Source organism: Montipora foliosa, chromosome 6 (genome assembly GCF_036669935.1).
Source record: "Montipora foliosa isolate CH-2021 chromosome 6, ASM3666993v2, whole genome shotgun sequence".
NCBI classification, from domain to species: domain Eukaryota; kingdom Metazoa; phylum Cnidaria; class Anthozoa; order Scleractinia; family Acroporidae; genus Montipora; species Montipora foliosa.
In genome coordinates this window covers 27,993,402-28,003,401 of record NC_090874.1, presented here as the reverse complement: position 1 = coordinate 28,003,401, position 10,000 = coordinate 27,993,402, and the positions used below count along the sequence as shown (strand labels likewise).

At 40.4% G+C, this 10,000-nt stretch overlaps 1 protein-coding gene across 3 annotated transcripts in view; it reads right to left on the bottom strand.

The window, feature by feature from the left end:
• LOC138007083 (fidgetin-like protein 1) overlaps positions 1–10,000 on the bottom strand; it is a 187,297-nt gene that overhangs the window by 174,481 nt on the left and 2,816 nt on the right. For all 3 annotated transcript variants that reach the window (XM_068853801.1, XM_068853803.1, XM_068853802.1), the window contains exon 2: positions 4,677–4,768. In XM_068853801.1, the coding sequence (XP_068709902.1) occupies positions 4,677–4,768 (92 nt within the window). The remainder of the gene's footprint in view (positions 1–4,676; positions 4,769–10,000) is intronic.

The following is a 10,000-nucleotide window of genomic DNA, read 5'->3' as shown; positions in this document are numbered from 1 at the left end:
AGACTGTCAACTTACCTTTGAGCGGTACTGTAAGTTGTCACCAACGTTCGAACCTGAACCTTATCGAGTCGTGGAGAAAAATGGAAATGCAGTTGTCATCGAGAATTCCGCTGGCCAGAGCAAAATGAGGAATGCTGGTCACATGAAGAAATTTGTAGACCCAGGAAGTGAAACGGGTGCTAGAGAAATTGAGTTGCCCGCTATGTCAGTAACAACCGACACACCCAAGGATGGAGTTATTTCTGAGCAAGATCCAGTTGGTGGATTCAGCAAAAGGCTCCAACACAGTCTGTACCTCCTCCACTGAGTCCGGCTCAAGAAGGGCCAAAGAATCGCCCAGTCAGGAAAAGAGAAACCCCTAAGTGGATGAAAGACTTTGTTTGCCAGTAGTAATTGAACTCTTAAGACTGTTTGTTATGTATTAGTTGTTTACATTAATTTTGACTCAATCGCTCCAAAGACTTTGGACTAAAAGAGCTCTAATAAGTTCGTTTAGACTTTATGGATATCTTTATTAAGTTGGAGAGGGATGTAGTGTATGTCCATATTTGGTATTTTCTTATTTGGAAGTGAACATGTGCTGAGCGAGAGAGGACACATTTTTGTAAGTCAGATTAAAACTGTTGTGTTGTTAAAACGAGTCTCTGGTTGATCCGTAAACCCTACATGCGGTTTCACTGCTTCGTGATTGCAGCCAGACGACGTGCTGACTACCCTTTATCCCACATCTACAACATGGATGAGACACCCATGCATTTCGAGCTTCCATCTAGCCGAACATTAGAATTCAGCAGGAGCTGAACAGTGCCAGTGAAATCATGCAGAGGGGAAAAGCGGAGCTTCACCGTTGTTCTTGCCGTTGCTGCCGATGAAACAAAAGTGCCCCCGAAAGTCATCTTCAAAGGCGTCTGGACACCAAGAGACCTGGTTGTACCGCATCCTCTTCGTGTTTCCTTCCATAAGAAAGGCTGGAATTGGATAAGCAGGGCATCAGAGAGTGGATCAGACAGAGTTTGCCACATGCTAAGCGCTCCCTTTTGGCATGGGACTCATTCCAAGCCCATTTAACCGACTCAGTGAAAGGTGACCTGAAGCAGCGAAACATTGATGTGGCAGTTATCCCTGGAGGCCCAACCCCGGTTCTGCAGCCCTTGGATAAGTACCTCAACAAGCCCTTTAAAGATAATGTGCATCGAAAGTACTTGGCATGGATGATATCCGGGCCATTTGAGTTCACCCCAGCTGGCAAGAAGAAGGCGCCAAGGAGAAATCTTCCGCATGGGCAGAGAAATTAAAACACAACAGTGATAATTGGTTATGCACTTTTATAAAATTGGTGGGTCCTAAAGGAACCGTTTGATGTCTTTGTGCAAGGGCTTTCAACCTACACTGTATGTTTACTCGCCATCCGTTTCGTGCTCTCTATCGGTCTCGAACTCGTTTTCCTCTATGTCGTCGTCTATTTCTGTGCTCTCCTCGGTAAAGACCGCGTCATCCTCTGTTCCGTCCATGGCATTCGAAATTCCGCAGGTCTTGAAGGACTTTCTGACCATTTCCTTGGGATATTACTTCTGCATCATCGATAACGTGTCTACAAGCGGGAGGGCAAAGTTATTCAGCAATTGTATTTATTTTGAATCCCAAAACCTCGGCTATAAACCGAACCCTGTTTCTTGTGAAAAAATTAACCAAACTTTTGTCTCAAGTACTGAAAAAATTGCTCGGCTTATAGGTGAAGAAATACAGTATACTATTATAGCAGGTATATAATTCTACAGTACCCCTCAAATGTAAGTTACCACCCTCGCTCGCGACGCGCTACAGGAATCGCGTCGGGCGCAAGTTTAAAAAATCTATAAGTACATCAACTGGAGGATCGTGCGCGCTCTTAATTGGCCTTTTGGATTTGCTTGTGAAAGCCCCACACACATAACAAACACGAATTTTATCAGATGTAAAAGCGTCTAGTCGTTGTTGACTGAAAAGTCGACATACAGCTCGCTGGTGTGCCGAAATTAATTAGACTGTTAACTGTTAAGTTTGCTCTCGGAAACACGAAAATGTGAATCGTAAGCAGTTTGGCAAGGGGAGAGATGTACATGTAGTACAGTTGTCGTTTAAATCAACATTTGTTTTCGTTTGTCTCGAGTGAGCATATTAAAATTCAGACTATCCAACACGTGATGGAATGTCAGGAAAACCTACAACTGTAACACGCTTTGTCTATCCGAAATCTTTACACAGCAAAATTATTTTGAGTCCACAATTATTAAAGCATTCAAAACAACCCCATCGCTTTAGGCCCTTCAGTCAAAAGGAATTCAATGTTTTTTACGCACAACTCGATGTTTGTTTCACGGTTGAAATTTGCATACAGCATGTTTTGTAATAAAGATTGTCAGTACTGTGTATGCTAAGGTTAGCTAATGTTAAAGTCGCAGGGAACCGCAGCAAATTTATTTGGAGAATTGTAGAAAGCGATGTAATTGAACACCAAATTAAATCCGGAAAACCCAGAGACCTTCGAGAAGTCCCTTATCTGAGAGCACGCATGCATATTTTCGAAGTTTTTTGGTCTGCAGCAAGATCGATCACAGCTCTTGTCGTGCAATAAAATCTCTCTGTGTAAACGAGCCTTAAGTTTGTTATTTTCATGCGTGTACGCTTCGCCTGTGGTGTCTCCAGCGCTTGCTGTTCGAGTTTGTTGATAGACGCAAATTACAGGCTCCAATGGTTTTGCGGTTATGCAAATCACAGGCGCCCCAAGCTGAAAATACGTGGTGTATGAGACAGTTTGTGTATATAGAGAATTGTATGGGAAAATCACCGATCGTAAAAAAATTGTGTAAATAACTATCTCATTTGAAATAAAATTTTCCTACCTCCAATGTGTGACCAACTTGTCTCTTTTGGCGAGTTTCGAGCCATTCAGACGCCGTTTAGTGAAGTCATCCGGAAGGCCGTTGCTGAAATAATGGGAAGGCCGGTGACTCCATCCATCGCTGGCCAGACCTCACTCCACAAATCGTTTTCTCCTCAACAGGAAAAGTCCCGAATCGCAATAAAAACAACAGTTCCATAAAGCCCAATAAATTTCACTCCAAATACGTGTGTTTCGGCGGCCGAAAGCCTCGTGGCGAACGAAAACTTTGCCTTAAAATTCACCTCTTCGGCTTTCCTCAGAGGCTTGTGACCGGGTAGTCAACAATGGAAACTCGCAAGATGGTTTCAGCCTCAACTCTGATTGGTCCATTTGAATTTGACCGCGCGCTGGCAACACGACCGTTGTTGACTTGTGACTGGGCAGTCAACAACGGTCGTGTTGCCAGCGTGCGGTCAAATTCAAATGGACCAATCAGAGTTGAGGCTGAAACCATCTTGCGAGTTTCCATTGTTGACTACCCGGTCACAAGCCTCTGAGGAAAGCCGAAGAGGTGAATTTTAAGGCAAAGTTTTCGTTAGCCATGAGGGTTTCGGCCGCCGAAACACACGTATTTGGAGTGAAATTTATTGGACTTTATGGAACTGTTGTTTTTATTGCTATTCGGGACTTTTCCTGTTGAGGAGAAAACGATTTGTGGAGTGAGGTCTGGTCAGCGATGGATGGAGTCACCGGCCTTCCCATTATTTCAGCAACGGCCTTCCGGATGACTTCACTAAACGGCGTCAGAATGGCTCGAAACTCACCAAAAGAGACAAGTTGGTCACACATTTGAGGTAGGAAAACTTTATTTCAAATGAAATAGTTATTTACACAATTTTTTTACGATCGGTGATTTTCCCATACAATTCTCTATATACACAAACTGTCGCATACACCACGTATTTTCAGCTTGGGGCGCCTGTGTGCAAATACACTGTATTTATCACAATTTTACATGTAAACTTGACAGCCACCATCTTCGAATTTTTACGAACCAACGCTTGATTCAAACCCTGTACAAATTAAGAAAAGTAAAACCTTCAATTGATCAACAAAATTTGTGAAACGTACAACCAAATCTTCATTCTTCATTGGAAACTTTGTGCTATTTATTTACTCAACAACTTGCTGAGAATTTTGGCTGGCGTCACTGATGCTTGCCGAGATTAACCTGGTTTCCATACGATCTGCAATGTCAGGTCCACGATCGTTTAATTTAAAACAAAACTTGCGGAGGTAATAAAGATTAAAGCGCCTCAGAAAAAGTGAAACGTGGAGACAGAAATTATCGAAAAGTTACAGTTAACAGTCAAAGAAGCGCACAGGCGGTACAACAACATCTTTATGGCTTTTTGCATACTGTAAGCTTACGTGTCTGTATATCAAACAACAGACCAGCACAAGATCAGGATTTTACTACATGTTCTTTGGCGACACAAGGTCATAATTTTATTGACAATGCAATTGCCGTTTCCAGTTTAATACCACGATCTTCATTCAAATTTCTTTCGCGTTTTGTTGTCTAAGATCGATTTACAGATAGAAGGTAAAGTTTGTCTGGGGTATTTGAGATCGTCTGCGACTCGTCTGTCGCAGGCAGCTTAGTTACCATTACTCGCTGCGCAAAATTAAATGATTTCGCGTAGTGGAGTCTCCTAAATTTATGCCAAAAGTTTCTGCTTCAGTGACTCTCGCGTGACGCGACTGGTAACTTACATTTGAGCGGTACTGCAAATGTACGAAAATCTTATACCTTGGTCAGGCTCCTGATTATCAGCAACTTGACAGTAGTTATTCACCAGCATTTCAAACAACCTTGTGTACAGTTGGTTTGATATTTTGTTACTAAAGAGAAATAAAGATCAGAAATAGTCAAAATATCATATAATTATAGTAATAATAATAAATAACATTTATATAGCAATAAAACTATAAAATATTCTAAAATGCTTTACATAATAAAAAATCCTATTCTAAAAAAGAGGAGAGAAAATGAAACAGAAAATGACAATAGAAAATTAATAAAATAAGCTACATGTAGTTTAAAAAAATGAGTTTTCAGTCTCCTCTTGAAAATGTCTATGTTAACGGATTCCCTGATTTCAAGCAGGATGGTGTTCCAAAGTTTTGGTGCTGCATGCTCGAATGATCTGTCACCTGAAGTTTTTCTTAATCTTTGCGGCACGGCAAGCAAGTGCTGATCTCTAGACCTTACAATGTAGCTGGTATTTGGACTGACTTTGTCCAAAGGTGGTTTATCTGGCATTGAGGGATTCAATGTAGTAAAGAGTTACAGTAGTCCAGATGACAGGTTACAAAAGCATTAACATGAGGCAAGGTCATTCTTTTCCATCTTACTCAATATACAGCTGTACTACTGTTGCTAATCCACTGATCCAACTCTAAAACAACCAGTGGGGCTGTGCTCTGGCAGCAACCTGTGGCCCCTTTCAACCTACTCTTGCCTTCAGACAACAAAGAAATCTTCAAGTTGTGGTCGTGGGAAGAACGAAGGACTAGCACCATGTGGTCGGGATTTTCAAAACCGCAGAGCCACAAAAAAATGTTATCGCGTGATCAGAATGTTTCAACCACAGACTAAAATCAACAGTCCATGAGGTGGGCTGAAAAAAAGCCCTTATCCACAGACGCCCGAGATCAATACTAGGATTAAAGTCCTTTGTAGTTGCATGGTTTGGTTTGTAATGCATCACTACAAAGCTCTCTCGCCGCTCTCTTTCGCTTCCTTGAATACATGATCTTCAAGTAATTATTTGTCGATCTGTAGCCTTTCATTAGTGGATGTACACAGGCTACTTTACCGGCTGACTCAGAGGCCCTTCACATGATCCCATGTTGACTGGGTTGGCTCAGTTACCGAGATGAAATTGTTTTCTGTTCATATAGCCGCAAATGCAGTAAGTACTGGTAGTAAAGGCTGAAAACTGTCAAACAGAAAGAGTTGCCACAAGATAAAGCTGTTTACACAAGGTAAGTTTTGTCTCTGTTTTTGCTATAAAAGATGACTCTCACTTACTTTGATCACAGAGTGAGCTGAGATTGTTTATGCAAGTCAAATTAACTAGAAAGCCACAGTCAGCTTGAGCAATCTCCTTGTTCTAGTGAATTCAAGGGTTATGGTCCATTCAAGAAACAGGTTTGTTGAATATGACCCCACGACTTTTACGGAGTTTGCTTTCGATTTCAGGCAATTAGAAACCTGCCTTTGCGAATGTTGATGGTTTGGCATTTTGACAGCTTTTGCTTACCAGCCAATCAAACAATTATTTAACCATTCCCTTGGGGTTCTCAATGTTTTTTCATTGGGTCAGTGTGCTTTATGAGCCTGTCCTTTGCATGGGAAAACGACACTGAATATTCTTCAATTATGCCATGTGTTTTGAGTGTGTTTGTTCAAGCTGTGCCATCACTTTTGATATACATGTATATCATTGGCAACTAGACCCTCCGTGAGGGTACACTGGGTTGCCTGTGGTACGTGCAGCATTCCAGGCAATTTTTTTTCAAGTTGGGGGGTCATTAAGACAATTTTAAGGGGTAAACCAGAAGTCATACCAGCAGAGGCCCTTTGGCTCACAGGTCCTCACACATTTGTATGACGAAACAGATCCTTTTCTGAGGTTAAAAACCTGGCTACCGGCCTATTAATTAATCATTTGTCAGAAAGAAGAAATTCCTGTCCTCTTTAGAAAAATAAATTGACACGCATTGCTTATGTGTGGTAGTGAAGGAACACAGCTATTTATTCCATAATATCAACTGAGCTGCGTGTTGTCTTCCAGGAGATTCAAGTTGTCTCTGCGTAATATGTAGCTCAACAGTGCATGATATTGTTTTGGTATTGTCTATCATTGTAGTGCCATGGTAGAAGTCTTAGGTAAATAGCCCCCTGAGAAGACATGTAGTTACTAGCAAAGTACTGCACTTAATCCTTAAGTACTGCACTTATCTTGTCTGGCGGGGTTAGTATCTGGATGGGAGACCTAAAATTATACCCCTCCGTATAACAGAAGCATTGGACCGAAAATTCTATTTTAACGCTAACAAGTGCAAACTCAGCAAGGTACAGATTTTGTTAGCTTGCTTTATGCAAAATAAATATTGATGCAAAAGTAAAAAAATATTGATACACAGTTTTTAGACAGAGGAGAAGGAAGTTTCCAGGACGGTCAATCGAGAATAAAATATTAATTTTTGCAATCAGCAATAAAATTTACTACATGAAAACAACATTAATTTTGAACCGTGAATATAGAATATAAAAAGTTACCATCAGCGACAAACATTTTGGGAGATTTTTGCTACGTTCTATTTTGTTATTCTACTTTTGGCTGCACAAATAAATTGCAAAATCGAAAGTGACATCGCCAGAATTCAGCGGGCGCCATGATTAAGTTACCACGGCATATTTACTCGCCAAACAGTGAGGCATCTGTGTCAATGATACCGGGTTTTTTCAAGTTTCTTTTTCTTTCAAGTGTTGTAAAGTTTGACAATAAATGCACAAATTTAAAACAAAGATCAAAATCGCCCAACTCTTGAGGTTGACCATTGTTTCTGCAAAGTCAAAATTTTACTCTCCAAGACAAGGCTATTTATCACCAGGTATAAAATTCCATCATTTTGGAAATAGCAGCTACTCAAGTTTTTGCTGAAATTTATGCGCAAAATTCTATGGAAAAACTGCCTTGAATGGAGAAATACCTGTGAACAAATACCAGAATAATATCAATCATATGTCATAAGTGGTGGTCTTGATGTTTATTCTACTAAAGAGCTAAAATTACAGGTAAGACTTACAGGGAAGTATTTTTCGATCCATTGTTGGCGAGTTTGCCTTGGATGAAGACAGAACACTTCATGGTCTCGACTTTCGATTTCTTTCGAGTTCTTTTCATGAAAAACTTTTTTTCCAAAATTTGAGTTCCTAAACTCGGGGTGCGGCTTATCTGCGAGTGCGGCTTATCTGAGAGTCTTTACGGTACTTGCTCTTAGAGGCAAAAACCTCTTCCTATTTCATTGGGTGCGTGAAGACAAGAAACTCAATCGTGTCAAATTACCATGTTCACAACAAATAGGGTAAATTTCAGGTTCAAACCCTTTCCTGAAGAACCTTTTCCTTGAATAATGATGCACAAAATCAGCCTTCTCAAAACCGGCCCGTCGACAGCTCAATGAGCCGCCTCCTCAGAAAGCTTGACCATCTCCTTCCAGTAAGAAAATGTCAGACACAACACGTTTTTAGCTTGAATGTTAAGTCACTCAAGATATTATAAAAGCTTGAAAAAAGCTTGTTTGACGTTTAAATTCGCGTCCACACTATTTTTTTAAGTCGCGCACATAAATATGTTTATTTAACTAACATTCCAGTATTCCTTATCAGACTCCATGCAAGTGTCAATTCCATATGTGAAATTTCGTCACTTTAAATCCCCCAGATTTCACTAAATTGCATCTGTGAATGTCTAGATTTAAAAAATTTCCTAGGGGAGGATGCCCACAGACCCCCTAGAAGCTTGCATCCTTTGGGCACTCGCTTGGGTGCCTTTAGCACCAAACCGTCTCCACTTTCCTTATGACCTGCTCCCCAAAAATATTTTGAGAAGGCTGCAAAATAGTCCACAAGCTTTTTTTCAAATAATTCTTGACTGTCACATTTCCAATTTTTCTTTTTTACCTGACTTCGTTGAACCCACAAGTTACCAGATAATTTTCCATTTGGTTTCAGTGTTGTACATAACACTTCACTCGTGATAAAATATTGGAAATACAGCTCCCTTTGATTTCGACACCATTGCAGATTAATGAAATATTCTCCCCTGTGCAGCAGAGAAATTTACGCATTACCCCAGCCCCCTCAAACCTACAGTACCGCTCAGATATACGTTAACCAAAAAACGCGCATAATACGCGTATAAATTTACGCGTATGTGCGTATAAGTATACGCGTATGTGCGGATAAATATACGCGTATGTGCGTATAAGTATACGCGTATGTGCGCATAAGTATACGCGTATGTGCGTATAAGTACACGCATATGTGCGTATAAAAATGCGTATATAAGCACAAACGCATATACGCGTCTGTTCATTAGTATGTATGAGCTGGCTTATTGTCTTTCTATTGTTAGCGGGTTATTGTTCTAAAGAATAGCTTGATAGCACTAAAAACTACACGACCACGAACTCATGAAGACTTCTCCTGATACGCTGTTGCAAGTGAACGCAAGTTAGATAGAAAGCATGTGCTTATCGATATAAACGGGTTATCCTTTTCAAACGGAACTTTCATGAGCAGACGAGATGTTCTTCATCACTTACCAACACTACATCCATCGCAACTGCTTTGGAATGTGTTCAAAATAAATTTAATACCGGTGCGTCGTATTTCAGCAGAATCAACAAAGAAACCCGTTTGTGAACAGCGTTCTGAATACGAACCCACACAGGATGTTTCTTTTATGGCTTGCACCATCGATAAACAAGTTTTTTCTCAGAAACTTTTCCATTCATTATACATACACGTAAAAGAAGTTCTACCAGGGCATTTTAATCATGTTGCGTTACCTGTCACGACTACGTGTTGTTCCGACTCATGACTGACGCTATGCAAATTTTGATGAATTTGACTCGCCTCTAGTTTACTTAAAAGTTTCAAAAATCGATTGTCACGATAACTAAATCTCAACACAGCAATGCCGCCTATGTCAACAATTTCTTCGCCAACTTTGTAGCCTGCGAATACAGCTGCCTCTCATCGCTGTCGTCTGATTTTCCGTTTCGCGCGAAACTCGACTGTTTACTCAAAGATTGTGAACATTTGAAACCACGTGTTAATCATTCGACTAACTTTTTATTTAAGCTTGTAAAGAATCGCTTTGCAGTTGAAAACTTGAAATAATTTTTTGGTTAAAAAAAAAATTACTGTTTGAATAAACGATCTGTGTCAAGTAGAACCGGAGATATAATTTTTTCGACAAGGTCTTCGGAACACTTTAGACAAACACCTCGCAAGCGACTTGCCGACGCGGCTGCCAAAACACAGAACTTTTCATT